General features: G+C 33.6%; 1 protein-coding gene across 6 annotated transcripts in view; it reads right to left on the bottom strand.

Annotated features, from left to right (window-relative positions):
- Positions 1-387: 387 nt before the first annotated feature.
- RELCH (RAB11 binding and LisH domain, coiled-coil and HEAT repeat containing) overlaps positions 388-17,295 on the bottom strand; it is a 100,085-nt gene continuing 83,177 nt past the window's right edge. For 4 of the 6 annotated variants that reach the window (XM_032470709.1, XM_032470710.1, XM_032470711.1 and 1 more), the window contains exons 26-29: positions 16,513-16,629; positions 12,866-12,954; positions 8,191-8,261; positions 388-2,096 (exon numbers count right to left, since the gene is read on the bottom strand). In XM_032470709.1, coding sequence (XP_032326600.1) covers positions 1,976-2,096; positions 8,191-8,261; positions 12,866-12,954; positions 16,513-16,629 — 398 coding nt within the window. In that variant the 3' untranslated portion in view covers positions 388-1,975. Of the gene's footprint in view, positions 2,097-8,190; positions 8,262-12,865; positions 12,955-16,512; positions 16,630-17,295 lie in introns of those variants that run through there. The other 2 variants (XM_032470713.1, XM_032470714.1) reach the window with 2 other exon arrangements.

Below are 17,295 nucleotides of genomic sequence, written 5' to 3'. Positions count from 1 at the left end.
TGAAACATGCTGTGTATCTTGCTAGCTGGTGCCTTTGAAAAAATTTATTAGCATTTAGATAAATGGATTCACAAATTAATAACAATTATCACATTAAAAATACATTATATTTATTCACCAGGTAACAAATATACTAATTTCATTATAGTTCAAACCAAATGAGAATTTAAATATTTTTTCTTTAAATCATCTCTGAAATGTATTTGTTAAATTTTAAATACAACAAAATCTTTTAGTTAAAGTAAACTAAAATATTGGTAATTTATATAGATTGTATTTCTAAAATAAAAGATTAGTATATTTTAATGAATATACACTTTGTCATCTCCTTTTGCTTGGATATAGCATATAGTGTTTCAAAATGAAAATAAATACACGTAGCCAAAATTAAAACCAAAACAAATATGCAAAAACATTTTATTTATAATAGATCAACATTTTTGACATGAAAGGTAGCCACTTTCAATTTCTCAGGAATGCCTAGAATCCAACAGTTTCCAGAAAGACTAGTTAGTTAACAATTATTTCACTGTAGGTAAAAGAAATAATTTCAGAATAAACTTTTTAAATGGCTTTGCCTATGGCAACTTATTTTATAAGCTTAATGTGTGGTAAGCTATCTTTCCCAGGAAGTCAATGTAATCCAACTATGTTCCAAGTGTATTAAACCAGTTTATACAACAAACATGACAATCACGCATTTGTATCAGCTGTGCTCAAAAGAGAATTCTCTTTACCAAAATATTCATTTTTCAAAAAGGCCTCACATTAACCCCTTAAACCAACCACCTTCTTTCTATGTCCAGTACCACTCTGCTACTTCAAGTTGCATTACTTTACAGACAACTGTCAAATTCCAGTGGAACTGTACACTTACTTAAGACTCTAAGAAATATATATCAAACACAAAAATAGTCACTGACTTTAAGGGACAAGGTGATGACTAACTCAATAATAATTTAGCCAATGTCATTTTAGTTTAGAGGGGAAAAAAGCAGCCCCCAAATGTCCTTAACTTGTCTGTACTTCTCTGGAACACAAGGAATGAAAAGATAATCTCTGAAATTAAAATCATACGAAAACATCTTAAATGTTTTACGTAAATAAGTGTTAATTTCAGATTCAAACCATATTTTCTTCTGTATTTCAATTTGGGGAAAAAAGTCACAATTATTAGCTCTTCTTACTTAAATTTATTTTTGAATATTTAAATCTACTATACACCAGTTTGTAAAATTCACCTTGGGTACCACTCCCCATGTGCTGTCTTTACTCAGGTTAAGTCCATTATATGCATGTAAGTGATGGGGGGGTTTATATAGCACTTAAAGAATATTCATGAAAGCGCTGAAATGTTCGAAGTTTCACTATTATCTACTGACTGTAGGATTTGTAATTCAAATTCATTACAGTATTATAAATACTGTGTGAATGGAATGCACACAATTCCTACAGACACACAAACTGAAGTCCAAAAGGCACAGAGTAATGCTGGTGGCTCTTTCTAGTCAGTTAAGAAACAATAAAAAGTCTGCATTATTCTTTCATAATTTAAATACTTAAGTAATCTCCACTTTAATTACTTTATAACAATGACTTCAAATTTACATTATTTTAAGTACCATTGAATAGCTTAGTGTATCATACAGATATTTGCTAATATCCCATCCAAAAATTAAAAAAAAAAACCTCTTCACTATATATATATATAAAAAAAATTATTCCAAGAGACAAGAACATAGAAGAGGGACTTGGTACAGACTATCAACTCAATTTTCTATCACCACAGTTATAACTCCAAAATTAACAGATATACAGCAATAATCAAAAGCAGTGCAAATATCTTTGGAGGTTAAGATAAAATTATAATGCAAGAACATAAAACAAGGAAATAAAAAAGGCAAGTACTTCAAGTACAAGGAACCAGTCTGCTTGAGGTCCATCTTAGTGTTTACTGGGGGCTTCCTTCCTTCTTTTACTTCTTTCTCTGAAACACATTGGCCAGCATGGCACCTGATGTTGTCAACTGACCCATTTTGTTCAAAAACTTGGTCTTTGTATCTTCACTCACTAAGCTTGCAGCGATTGACATTGAGCTAGGAAAGAAATTTTGAAATTCATGTAAAGCAATTAAAAAACTAAAATATCAATTTTTTCATTAACATTAATAAACATTCTAAACTGGTATCACAAAAGGGAAATTAATATTTATGGAATAGTTTTTTTTGGTATCGTATTAGGTCAGGGGCTTCCATGTTCATCGTTTCTATTAAAGGAAGCAGTGTGGTGTAGTGATTAGGAGCCAGTCTGGAACAAGACAATGTCAGTTCTGTCATTTTCCAGCTGTGTGACTTTGGGCAAGTTATTTAATCTCTGTTTCCATATCTATAAAATGGAGATAATTCTAGGATCTACCTCGTAAGGCTACTAAGGATTACATCAGTGTAAAGAGCTTATTAGCAGTGCCAGGCAGGTAATAGCATGCTATAAATGTTAATTATCCCTTTTATCAGCATTACTTCATTTAATTCTTACAGAAACCTTGGAAGATAGATATTACCTCTGTTTTCACAAACAACTAACTCAAATCACAGTGAGGTGTGGTACTGTGCTGGGTAACAGTCCCATGACATATACTTTTCTGGGGGTTTGGGAGAAGAAACATATCTCTGATTGCCAGCTGCACTAGCCTCGATCAACAATGTCAAATCTTTTTCTTCTTTCTTTTTGACCAACTTTCTGTGTAGGGAGTAAGCACAATCTAAATGACTACTAAATACTGCTGATTTATCACACTATTGAACGGAGTATTGATCAAAGACAATGAGCAGTGAGCGATGTGCAGGTGCTCAACAGATATCTGTTAAATCTAAATCTTGGTCTGAGACCAAGGGCTTCTGGTTCTGCGTAGGTTTTAAAGGTCCGCACTGTGAGTTACTCAGTTAAGTACCCGACCATGATGCCCACCTTGAAAATCTCTCCTTCCCTCTTATGTCAGTATCTCAACCTGGTCTGTCCCAACATGCCTCTGACTGCTTTCCTCTTATATATGCTGCTTTTTCTCTTCCCACAGAGTAATCCTCCATAAGGGTCAGCATTTGGCTCTAGGTTCTTCAATTACAAAACTTACTCATTCTGTAAGTTTCAAGTAACATCTCCATAAGGATGACTCCAAAATATTTATTGAATCACAACACTTTTCATAAAGGTTAGTCCCATATTACTATTGTTTGCTAGATAACGGAGTCAATGTCTCAAGCTTCTTTTTTCATATTTTAACTTTATTTAAAAATTTTTTAAAAATTATTTTTATTTTTATTTATTTAGGGTTTTTTGGGGGGTGGTGGAGGAGGTAATTAGCTTCATTTATCTATTCATTTATTATTATTACTTTTAATAATTACTTATTATTATTTAATTACTTTTATTTAATTTAATTACTTTTAAGTGCTGGGGATTGAACCCAGGACCTCTTGCATGCTAAGCACACATTCTACCACTGAACCATACCCTCCCATCCCCATACCTTAACTTTAGAAATAACTCCTCATTTTTATTTCTTTACTTGTCTTCTCAGTGGTTCTATCACTTTCCTCTCTTCCCAACTATGAATATAATGGCTCTCTTGCTATTTCAAACTATCTTCAAATCTTGTGACTTCATTCTCCGAAACACTTTCTGTATTGTTTACTTTCATTTCTATTGCCAATAATTTACAACTGAATTATTCCAACAGTCTTGGATCTGACCTCCTTGCATTAGTCAGAGTTACCTCTAAAATAATCACTTCTTTATATCACACCCCTTCTCAAAATCTTCAATGGCCACTTACTACCTGCAAGATAAAATGTGCATGACACTCAAGAAACAGCAACTAATTCGTGTGTGTGTGTGTGTGTGTGTGTGTGTGTGTGTGTGTGTGTTTAAACCATCACTGCTTAACTTCTGGACTCCCTTGAGTCAAGTGTCCCTAGTCTACTTGTTCAAATCATTCTCAACCTAAAAATCTCTTTCTATCTCGTGTTAGTCATCTTTCAAATCCTAGTGATGCCTTTCTTTGACACTCTAGGTTTACAGTGCTGTTTTCTTTCTGTAGAAAACAGTGCTAAGTCAAAAGGTAAGTATGATTTTAATTTTGTGGGTCAGATAATACTTGAGATACTATCAAGTCTTAATGATTCTAAGAGGAGAGCAACAATGATGATAAGGGGTCTGGAAATCCTAAGAGTAGTGAAAGAAATGAAGAATGGTTTGGAGAAGATTTAGGAGACTTAACAGATACCTATGTTGTAACAAAAAACAAGAGGTATATAATCCATATGTGCAGAGCTGTATATACCTTTATAGCTCTGCTAATATACATCACAATTACCTGAGGAACTTTTTGAAATGTGAATGCCTAGATCTAATCCCAGTCAGTGATTCTGATTTTCTTCCACCTGCGGTAGAGGACCTAGGCATTTATTTTACAAAGCTTTCTAATAAAGAGCCAATGCATTATAGCATTTTTTTTTCTTAAAAGAGTTCATATTTTTATCAGTATGACAAAGATGACCCCTCCACCAAATGATGAAAATCGGCTTTAGCCAGTAGATACAGGAAGGGAGATTTTAACTCAGGATAAGGAAGGAATTTTTAAAAAACAGAGTAGTTTTAGAAGGTAATATGTCTTCTTAATAGAGGTTTTCAGGGAAATCTCAGGTCCTTCCTTTGTGACGCATAGCCAACCAGCTGCCATTGCTTGTTGATACTGAATCTACAGAACCTCACTTCCGGCCTGTCTCTAAAATGACTTATGTCCTAGAACGTTTCCCTCTCTCTCCACATCATTCCATCTTGCAGATTAAAGGTCACCACTCCTTCTCTTTGAAATCTCTACTTGAGTTTTTGACACTGATTTGGTTTGCCTCCTGTTTCTCAGCTAAGCTCCTCTTAAATGTTGGTCTAATTCCATGTCTGAGCCCCCTTTCCAAGTGAAATCATTCATCCACCTCCACCCCAGTTCTCAGGCTGCACCCCAGATCTTCTGAAAAACTCTGGAGATGGCACTCAGCAGTTTCCAGGTGATTCTGATGGACCCTAAAGCCTGAGAAGCAAAGTTACTAAGGATTAGTAAACTAAGGGTCACAGGCCAAATCCAGTCTGCTGTCTGTTTTGTAAAAAAAAGTTTTATTGGAATGCAGCCATGCCTGTTCATTTCCACACCATCAATAGCTGCTTGACTGCTACGATAGCAGAGTCCAGTTGCACAGTTGGGACAAAGACTGTATGGTTTGCAAAGCCTGAAATATTCACGGTCTTTCCAGAGAAAGTTTGCTGACTTTGGCATGAGATGTCAAAACCTTTCACGTGGCATACAGAGTTCTTTATTAACGGTGTACATCTACCTTTATAGACTTATCTCTATCATCCTCCCATATACTCTGTGATTGATTGATTGATTTAGGGGTTAGGTTTACTTATTTACTTTTAGAGGGGGTATCTGTGGTCTAGCTTTCAATTACAGTTCCCAAAATATGCTTTTCTGAAACTATCGTCTCTTTGCACAGTGCAGATATTTCTGCATGGACATCTCTTTTCTCTTTTCCTTTTGCCTCTGGTCAGAGCGTGAATCAATCTGTTATCTTCAAAACTGGTACATAAAGAGGAAGAAATGAACATTATCTTGTCTTTACTATATAAACTATACCACTTGAAACAGTAGTACCTATGGGGGAAGGTTTTCTTTACTGAAGACTGACAGCTCACAAATAAAGAAGGGATAATATAATTAGAGTAATATATTTTGTAACTGCTAATGAGTTAGTAGATTCAGCACTGATCATTAACAGATGTTAATATCACCAAAAAAGGAGATATGCAGACATTATTCGCCTCACAATGAAAACATACCTCCTCCTGTGTAGCAGTTTTATCAAATAAAAACCATGCCCTGATTCTGATTAAGTCTCTAGATCTAGATTCAACTACCAGATTTATAGGAAATACAGAGGAACATTTTAAACAGCACAAGGGAAATGCAATTAGCAAGATTTAGACTGTGCGAACCTCTACAGGACAAATGACTCATTTCCTTCAACAAGTAAACTGTATGGAGAAAAAAAAAGAAGGGGAACCTATGAATTAAAGGAGACTTAAGAAATGCAGTAACCGTTTGTAATACACGGAATGTTGGATCCTGACTCAAAGAAATAAACTGTAAGGAAAAAACAAACAACAAATCAATATGACATTTATGAAACAATTAGAAATTTGAACAAACGCCAGATAATAAATAATATTAAGGAGTTATTTTGGTATGATAATGATATTATGTTTATGTTTTAAAAAAATAGCACTTACCTTTTAGAGATGCATACCAGAATATGGGAGAGGGTGGGAAGTGGGTATAGACAAAATAAAATTGACTATGAATTGATAACTGTTGAAGCTGAGTGACTGAGCACAGGGGAATTCATTATATTATGTTTAGGTTTCTGTATATTTGAAATTCTCTACAATAAAGCTTCTAAAAATAAATGTAGAAGATTTGAATATCATGGGAAAAATAAGATTATAAAAATGAACTTTTTTTTTAAAAGGTAAAGTCAAATAACCAAAGCAATCTTAGAAAGTTATAAAGATATTTTCTTTTTTAATTCTTGCATGCTAATTCATGAAATTTCATTTAGAATGTATTTCTCATAAAATTTTTCTCAATTTTGATCCAAAAACCTTTCACATTTTAAATAAGGCACCAAATAAATTTTAATATTTAATGTATGACTAATGAGAATTATTTGCTTTAACATTAATTTTATAGATTTTGTGTTCAGAATAGAAACCTATCAAAGTTTATTGTTTTAACTTTCCATTGCTAAAATGATACAAGAGCTCCTACCAATCTAGGAGGCTAAGGAAAGGGTTCTGACTCCCAGTAAGAGGCAGAAGTCTATGTGTGTGTGCTAGGGTTGTGGAGGAGTCTTTATGTGTATGTGTACCTAGCTTGAAACGGTGAAACACTTATCTCTGGTAGTCAGCTTTACAAAGGAAACACCTTTGAGCTTTTTATGCCTAACAGAGTCCATTTAAGATTAACTGCTCAAGGTTACTTCAGTAAGAGTCAAGAGTACACATAGACTATTTGTACATTACTTCCTCTCCTGAAATACCCAACTTTATTCTTTCACACTTATGTTCATATTTTAATTTCACTGAATCTTTGAATTCTAATTAGTTTGGTTAGAAGCATATGACTAGAACGTTGACAAATTTACAATCCTTTATGCAGTGAATCAACTTAAATCTTACAACTCCTGTCACAAACTTCTAGGAACTATTTTCACCAGTAGTCCCCAAATCCTGCTACCTATCAGAACTTCTTGGGAAGCTTTTATTTTATTTTAGTATAGTTGATGTACAATATTATATAAATTATAGGCATATAATATAGTGATTCACAATTTTTAAAGGTTACACTCCATTTATAGTTATTATAAAATATTGGCTATATTCCCTGTGTTGTATAATAGATCCTTGTAGCTTATTTTATACATAATAGTTTGTACCTCTTGATCCCCTCCCCCTCTATTGCCCCTCCCCATTCCCTCTCCTCACTGGTAACCACTAGTTTGTTCTCTATGAGTCTGTTTCTTTTTTGTTATATTCACTAGTTTATTTTTTAGATTCCACATACAAATGATATCATACAGTATTTGCCTTTCTCTGACTTATTTCACTTAGCATAATACCCTCCAAGTCCACCCATGTTGTTGCAAATGGCAAAATTTAATTCTTTTTTATGGTTAAGTAGTATTCCATTGTAGATATACACCACAGCTTCATCCATTCATCTGCTGATAGGCACGTGGGTTGTTCTCATATCTTGGCAGTTGTGAATAATGTTGCTATGAATATGGGGGTGCATGTATCTTTTCAAACTAGTGTTTTTGTTGGAAGCTTTTAAATATACAGACTCCCTGGGCTGATTCAGAATGTTAAGGGCACAGAACACGAGGTAGAGATCTGAATTTTAAATTCCCCAGATGGTTTATGGATTAGCATTTGAGAACCGTCAAATTTAAAGGATTTTCTTGCCTTCCAAATAAATGAGTACAAAGTAACACATTATAAAACACGATACCCACCTATAGAAAATTTACACAGAAATTACGGATAACACAAAGCCTTAAAAAAGAATTAATGTCTTACCCTTGAGGCTCTTGGACAGTCTTGTTCTCTACTTTTTGTTCACATTCTTTTATCATGGAACTTAAAATAACCTGATTTTTAAAAAAATTACTTCAGTGAAATACAGTTTACATAGAAAAATGCTATGGTTTAACATTTTTAATTGAATTTTTTAAATATTCCCAGAAGCTAATATGTTAAATAAGAATTCAAAGTTTTGGCAGTGACTTTGTTAAAGGAATTCATGTTGGATTGCTAGACTAGGTGCAGAAATAGCTTTAAAAGACCTCCATCATGTAACTTAATAATTCACTTTGATTTTCACTAACCTTCCTTCTGAGTCTGATTTCTATTCTCCCAGCAACTAATGTTAAAAAAGTAAAATTTATATACATTTAACATATATATATATATATATACACACACACCATGGTCAGACATATTTTCCCAGTAAAAGCTGTTCTGTCCCTTTGTCCCTTGCTTTTTCCAGGTTGCAAAAAGCAAGATGCTCTACTTTAAAGTCTAGAGCAGAGGCCAGATATAGGTCTGTGGTTACTAAAATCGGGGATACAATGGGTGTCTAAGAGTTAACATTAACACCACTCTTGCAGGGAGACAGTAGGTAATGGAAAGGGTGGGGGGATCTAAGCTACTCCAGTTGCTGGCACCCACACCAGAAACCATATGGCCCTCCTGAATTTTCTTGGTCCATATTTGTGCATGGAGGTCACTAAACAACGAATACTTATTGTCACCTACTACGTGCCAGGCACGTTTTAGACACAGAGGATGCAGCAAATTAAACAGACAACACTCCCTCCCTGCAGAGAGCTTATGTTCTTATGTTCTAGACAACAAACACAAAAAATAGGTAAATCATATATCAGAAGATGATAAGGGCTTTAGAAAGAACACTGAATAAGGCAAGGGGTACTAGGAGGCCAAAGTGAAGAATATTACAATTTACATGGAGGTATTCAGAGTAGGCTTCATGGAGAGGATAATATTTAAGCAAGAACCTGAAGGACATGAGAAATAAGTGTTGTAGACACTTGGGAAGAAGCTGAGCAAAGGCTGTAGATGGGAGGGTGTCTATCATGCTCAAGCAAGGAAGCCAGAGTGGTGGGTGTAGAGTGAGCAAGGGGGAAGGAAGATGGTGAGGCCTGAGATGTAAGGAGGAGGGGAGCTGGGTTCTCCAGTGCCTTGCAGATTATGGGGAGGCCTTCTGATTTTTTTCCTGCTTTCCCATTCTCTTATCTAACATATTATAGATTTTTGTTTGTTTGGCTATTTTTTTGCATCAGTGTTTTCTGGGAGAGTTTCTGTACTTTTTCTTCTGCTCCCTATCTTGTCTGTTTCTTCCAGTGTCCTCTTTCTTGTGTGTATGTTTTCATCTCTGCTGTGGATGTCAGAAGCGAATTTTCTCAAATGGCTGGTCATCTTGGGATGTCCACTAAAGACTGGAGTGTTAAAATGTTGATTAGAATCTCTTCATGCATGAATAATATCACTTTAAGGTGAATCTGGCACAGACTTTCTGTCAGTCTTTTCCCGCTGAAGGTATAATTCTGGCTGCCACCATTCTTGGAGCCAAGAAGGAGAAAGGTAACGAGGTTTCTAATCAGTAATGATACATTTGACTTAATTTCCCTCCTTTCATTATAGTGCCTCATTCATACTCTCAGCTATGCCTGATCTCCCAAGTCTAGAAAGTAAAAACTAAGGTTTGGAAGGGAATCTGGGAGTCTGTTCCTTTTAAAGACTTTTAACTACTCCTCCTATTTTCAGTCCCACCCTACATTACTGGAAGGTGGGGAAAATCAGGCTTGCTTCTTGTTTGTTCTATTCTATAGATAAACTCCATCTTCCATGCAAAAATCCTGAACAAAATACTAGCAAACTGAATCCAGCTTCATATAAAAGGAATTATATACCATAATCAAGTGGTATTTATTGTAAGAATGCAAAGGTTGATTTAACATCTAAAAATCTATTAATATAAAACATTGTAAGAGAATAAAAACCAATAACCATGTGACCATCTCAGCTGACACACAAAAATCATTTGACAATATCCAACACCCCTTCATGATAAAAATATTCAACGAACTAGCAATAAAAGCTAACTTCCTCAACCTGATAAAGGGCATCTATAAAATATACAAAGCAAAAAGGAAAAAAAAAAAAAAGGAGAAATAGAAAACTCCCAATCATAACTTTAACGTCTTTCAATAGCTGTTAGAACAAGCAGATCGCAAAAAGTTGATACAAACGTAGGAGAACTGAATCATAAAATTAACTGCCTTCACCTTATTGAACAAAATCCATGGATCAATAAAGAAAAGAAATGAGAATCTAATTTGAACTATATGATAATGAAGCTGCAACACAGCAAATGCACGGGATGCAGCTAAAGGAATGAATACTTAGAGCCTTTAATTCATGTACCAGAAAAGTTAGTAAGTAAATAACCTAAGCTTCCTCCTTTAGGGAGTTAGAAAAACAGGAAAATAAAAAAAAAAATCAAACCTAAAGAAAGCAGAAGGAAATAAAGATGAAAATAGAAATAATGAAACTAACAAACAGAAAAATCAACACAGCCAAAAGTTCAATATTTGAAAAGATTAATAAAACTGATAAACTATCAAAACTATTTTATAAAGAAAGCAAGGAACAAGTGAATGTCAGAAGTTAAAAAGGGATAGCAATATAGATCCTATTATAAGGAAAAGGGAAAAAATAAAGTGAAAGTATTAGAAAAGAATATATTATTTACAGATGACTTCTCTACATTTGAAACATACACACAAACAAGAGACATTTTATTATTAGAATTAATAATAAAGTTTCTCAAGTTGACCAGACATGAGCTGAACATACTTAATATGTATTTCTACACACCAGGAAAAAAGGGTTAAAAAACATATAATCCTAAAAAAGGTAACATTATAACATCATAGCTACAAGGTGACAATTTTTTCAGATGAAATTATAAAACTTTATTGAAAGAAACTGAAGGAGATCTAAATAAATATAAGATACAGTATGTCCTGAATAGGAAGATTCAAAATCACGAGGTTGATGTCTCCTCCAATTAGTTTATAGAATCAATTCAATTTCAACCAGAACCTGAATGAAATCTTTCTTGGAACCTGAAAAGATCAAGATAAATTTTAGCATGACCAAGATCACGCTAAAATTTGCATTAAAAAGCTACAGGTCATGAACAGCTCTAAAAAAGGATAGAGTGCTGGACTTGCCCTGTTAGATTTCAGGACTTAACAAGGTAACTGTAATGAAGACAGTGTATCAATGTTACAATAATTGAGGAAGAGACCAGTGGAAAAGAATGTTCCCTAATAACAGACACAGGCATACATGGAAATTCCATTTATGACAGAGGTGGCACTGCCAATCAGTAAAGACATGACAAACTGTTCAATAAACAATAATGAGACAACTGGTTACCTGTATTGAAAACAATGTAACTGAAGCACTACTTCACACCATACATAAAAACCAATTTTAGATGGATTAAGAAGTTGATTGTGACACTGTAACATTAAACATTTTAAGAAGAAAGGAGATAATGTTTTGGAAATGATCAATCAAAAAAAAAAAAAAATCAAGTGTTCAAACCAGCCAAAAATGTGAAAAAAAAAATCACAAATTGCACGAAGATATTCATAAAACACAAAACTGACAGAATACTGGTTTTCTGGTTATATAACAAACTTCAAAGAAGAGTAAAAAAGTCAACCCCAAATGGGAAAAATAGGCAAAAAACCTAAATAGGCTTTGATTAATGCACACAACTAGTCAGTAAACATACAAAGAAGGCTCAAGTTTGACAATAATCAGAGAACTGCAAATGAAAACCATAATGAGATACCACTTTATAGCTACCAAATTTAAAAAGTCTATGGATACCAAGTGTTGACAAAGATATGGACAAAAAGGGTATATACTCCTTTACACTCCTATCAAGTCTGAAAAGTGTCCTTTCAGGGTAGCACTTTGATAACCAGTGATCTTAGAGGTAGAAGTTTTGTTGGATTAGTGTGATGGCAGTAAATATAATGTACCAACAGACAGTGTGGAAGTTCAGAGAGTGAGTGTAGACTGGTGGGAGGGAAAAGAGATTTGAGGGAGGGAGGGAAGATTTTGTTTTTGTTCTGTTCTGTTTTGTTTCAGAGGGGAGAGTCAAACATGATAATAGGTTAAAGAAAAGTTGATAGAAAAACAGGTTGAAGACACGGAATAGGAAATAAATGATAAACAGGGTTTTAGAGGAAACAGGAAAATAGAATGAAAAGAGTTATGAGAAAATGGAGACAAAACAGAAATTTTGTTTCTAAGAAAGTTGATGGTCAGACAAATACTGCATAGCATTTTATAGATAAAAAGTATTTCACGTACATTCTCTTATTAAATTCTAATTATATTCAGCAAAGGAGAGTACATTATCCCTACTTTAGAGAACTAAACAGAGACTCAAAGATGTTAAAGGAGTTGCTTAAGATCTTGTAACTAGTAAAAAAATCCATAAAATGACACTGAATTAGATTTTTAAAAATTAAGCACAGTATATCATAGTCACATGTCACACAAAGGAATAAAAGTCTGTATAGGAGATATTAAAACACATGAACACGGCACTGATAATCACAGTGGCTTAATTATCACAGTAGCTTACCTCATGCTCTGGAGAAAGATGTTCCATGTCAATGCGTAAACATCTGAGACCAGGCAAAAAGTGATTAACCATTAACTCCTCTGAAATGACTTGAGACAAGGCAGTTAAGGACATAAAACAAACTGGTAGGTCCAACAACTACAGAAGAATACAAAAGCAGCAGCTCTCTTAAATGATGGCTATGGCACGCCGATCACTCAGACCAAAGAGGCTTCCCTCAGCACGATCCTTATTTGTTGAATTAGTTCCTTATCGAGAGTCAACTGTGTTTATTCCCACAAATCTCTTTGTTACGGTACTAAAAGCACATAATTTAATTACATAATATGTAATTAAAAACATATGAAATAATAAGGGTGAAAACTAAATCATGTAATTTAATTGGATGTTTAAATGAGAATGAAAAGTAGGAAAATTAAAGTCTCCACCACAACCCAAGTTAAAGGTTTTGGAAAAATTGATAAAGGCCAGTTGCTTAAAACACTGCTGTTTAATTGTGTATATAAGACAACTGTTAAAAATTAAGAAAAATATAAAAATCTAGAAAAATGCTGTACCCAGTATCACAAATGTTTCTGGATTCTCTTTAAAGAAACTTAAGCTGAAATTCATAGACAATTGTATTATTAATGTGGTTTATCTAAGAAAGATGATGTTTAATCAGTAGACTCACAAAAGAAATGCCCCAGTCCTACATCAAAAGATTGGTAAAAGAAATTACATTTATGTATTTTAAGTTAAAATAAGTTATCTTAGGTATATACCATTTTCCTGATTTCTTACTTTAGCCATTCTGTTAAACTGACCTACTATTGGTCCTGATTGAATTGGGCAAGACAGCTTTTGCTGTAATAATGTAAGTTAAGTACGACTTACATCTCCTAGCCATATGAATTTTAGTTGATTATCTTGACATTGAAAGGAATCAGGAAAGCAGATATATTTCTTGAGAAAACAATTCACCTTGTTTATTCACATCAATTCTGACACATTCTCATCTATCATAGTTGTTAGCTATTTAAAAATAGTTCTTACTTAATATTATACCATATTAAAGCAAAAATGGCAGTAAATGAGTTCCCTCATAAAGATGCATTAGTCTTTCTGAAAAAAAATTACAATAAACTCCATTAAGTAAAAAATCTATATAATATATAACTATGGCTTGAAAATATAGTTATAAGTAAATACTATTTGTAGATAAAGCTCCTATAATAAATAGGCAGTGACTTATAAACAGGCAGTTATAAAAATATAGACAACATTTGGTTGAACTAAATCCCTGTAAGATATATAGAGGTCTGCAACTAATGGCTACGTAGTCTTATTTTCTGAGTATGGGAAAGTATCACCAAGATACATCCGTGAGTGACCTTTGGATTAGTAGTTAAGAGTCTGATCTACAGAAATTTGGGCATGGATTGAGAAGCTGAAAATGGCCTTATTTGGAGGTGAGAGGGAAGACACTTTCCTCTCTCTCTACTTACTGTTGGTCCTTTTCCCCAAGGAATCCCACAATCTTTCTTAGGGGCTGGAAACTTAGAGGCTATTTAATCCTATCTGATGTCAGGAATCACCTCTACCTCATCTGTGAATGATGGTCATAAGGCCTCTGACTGCTGACAGGGACAAGATGTTCACTGTTTCATAAGGGAGATCACTGCACTTTTAGACAGCTCAGTTAGAAAGTTTTTCTTATAAACAAAATAGGCCTCTCTGTGACCTCTGCTTGTTAGTGTTTGCTCTGCACCTTAGTTACACAACAGTATGCCTAATCTTTTTCCTATACAACAATCTTTAAAGTAATTCTCAAATTATCTTTTCATCCTTAAGTCATTTCTTTTCCAGGTTAAACATTTATAAAGTCCTTCAGATTTTTCCTAAACATGATTTCTTGACTTAATACTATGCTGAATGTTAAACCATATAGATTTTCTGTGTCCCTATTAAAATATGATGTCGTACTGAAAAGAATACTCTTGTGTTTTATCAGCTCAGGATGCAATGGAACAGCAGAATTTATTTATTAGTGCATACCACCCTGTTGATACAAGTACAAGTTCTGACTCACACAGAACTAACACTTTCAGTACTTGAACAGGGCCTATTGTTAGCATGCCTCTTCCCCTTACTGTATTAGTACAAAGGCTTTTTACCATATTTCCTCTAGTAATATTCTGTATATACCTAAATATACAGTAATATTCCTTCTACACAGACTTTTATGCTCTTTAGAAACCACTGTCTTGTCTACTTGGAAAATTCGGTTTATAGAGCTAAATTTTTGATCTTTTGACTTTCCCACTTTTCCTGAGGCATATTCCTTTAGAAACTCCCTGCTATATAAGATTTTATACAAACTTTCACTTAAGGTTTTAAACATGTAGTTTCACAAAGTTTAGGTAACAGGTATAAATAAACATTAATGCTTTCTTTCTTTGACATGCCAGATTCTGACGCGCCATTATTACTTTCTTGTAAAGGTCCTGTCACTTCTCCATTACTGAAGAGTTCTTCCTTGCTAATTCAGAATTATCACTTCCTCTTTTTGCTTCCTCTATTTTCTCTAAGTTGAAAATGCCAACATGATAAATCAGGAATGATAGTAAGTTCTGCTTTTAGTGGAATTAAACATATAGAAGATACATGGATGGTTGAGACAAAATTATCAAAATACGGTTCCTCTGCTCACTTTATAATCTGTATTATAAAAAAGTGGCTTATATCATCCACGTGAATAGGTAATTTGTAGAATATTCCCAAAATGAAGTGTTCTCAACTGCATTTCCAATTTCAAGTTTTAACATTTCTAAAAGGACAAATAGCTCCTTAACAGACAGCATTATATTTCTACTTTTTCTGCTGGTTTTTTTTTTTGTCAAAATCATAATCCTTAGAGTATGTTGTCTAGCATGTACTTTTACAGTTACATCTGAGTGTTAAGGCTTTAACTCCTGTTTCAATCTCTTATTTCCCCTTTCTTGAGCTATTCTGGCTTTTAATGGGAGAGCCCAAAAGCTGGAGTTTACTCTACCAATCCTTATCTTTACTTCCTTCTTTTTTACTAGGTCTAGGATAGTAAAGAGAACATTTAACAGGATAGCTTAAGTTTGTTGTTCTAGTCACAGTTTTGCTTTTAACTATAAAAAACAGAAGTCACTAATGTCTTTAAGCTTCAGTTTAATCACATATAAAATGTAGTGGTTGACATGGGTTAGATGACCTCTGAGGTTCTCCAGTTCTACCATCACGCAAATGATTAACCATAGTCGCACTGTATTTTTCCAATGGGTGATATCTCGCCAAGAGATATTCATAGTATCATAAAGACAGTTAAACAGTTGTTGAAAATGAACACCAGGACACTTATTGCTTGCTTGGTTATATAGCTGATTAACACAGATAAAATTTGAGTCAATGTTTTTAAAACTACAGAACATATAAACACAGAGGACTTAAAGTTACCTTTTAAAATTATGAGATGGCTAGAATAAGGAGTGGGGCAAATCAACTCAAATTTTTAATCTACGTAACTACTTCTTAGTTAACTTGAAGGAAAAAATTCTACTTCTCAATCTTTAACAACTGAGGTTCACTGTTAAGATTTATTATATAAATATAGATACACATTAATAAAGCAAGGATACAACAACAGGAAAGTGCACTGTAGGCTTCAAAAAGATGGGTAGCAATATCCAGTCTTTTAGAATCCACAATTTGTAAGTTGTTCACCAAGGCTAACTTATGCAAATGTGGTATGACAACTGAAAAAAGAAAAAAAAAATTGTTACATTTTAATCTAAAACATACTTATAAATTTAAAAAAACAAATTTTCAGTTTATTTTATAAAATTTTATTTTAATTCTGGGATGATTTTAAAAGACTACCCACATCTTACACTTGCTTTTCTTATTCAGAAAAAAAGTACGTTTTTCACAGAATAAAGATCTAGGATTTGGGAGAAATAAATTATAGCATGCCATTATAACCTATTTATGAGGATGTACACAGGTCATTTGGCTTCACTGCAATTAAATTTCCCAATTTGAAATATGAAAACCAAATAAACAAATGTAAACAACCTACCTCTTGTGTTATTATCATCTTTATAAATAAGTTTATAAAAATCAGGTATTACTGTTGCTATTAAAAAAAGATATAAATAAAGTATACTTATTCTTGTTTCAACATCAAATTATTTCACTACTTCATAAAACTATTATTAGCTTTAGTTTTTCAAGTTCTTAGCAAAGACCAATGTCAAGTAGCACCGGTGTCTGAGTTTTCAAGTCACTCAATGGGCTCAGTATCTTATATCTCAATGAATGGTGTAAAATTTAAAAAATAAAGCAGCACACTGCTAAAATAAAAGTGATGGCCCAAGAAATGGTAACCATTTCAGTAGCAATGAGCACCCCTACTGCCTAAG

Source organism: Camelus ferus, chromosome 30 (assembly GCF_009834535.1).
Source record: "Camelus ferus isolate YT-003-E chromosome 30, BCGSAC_Cfer_1.0, whole genome shotgun sequence".
Classification (NCBI taxonomy): Eukaryota; Metazoa; Chordata; class Mammalia; order Artiodactyla; family Camelidae; genus Camelus; species Camelus ferus.
This window is presented reverse-complemented; position numbering and strand designations above follow the sequence as displayed.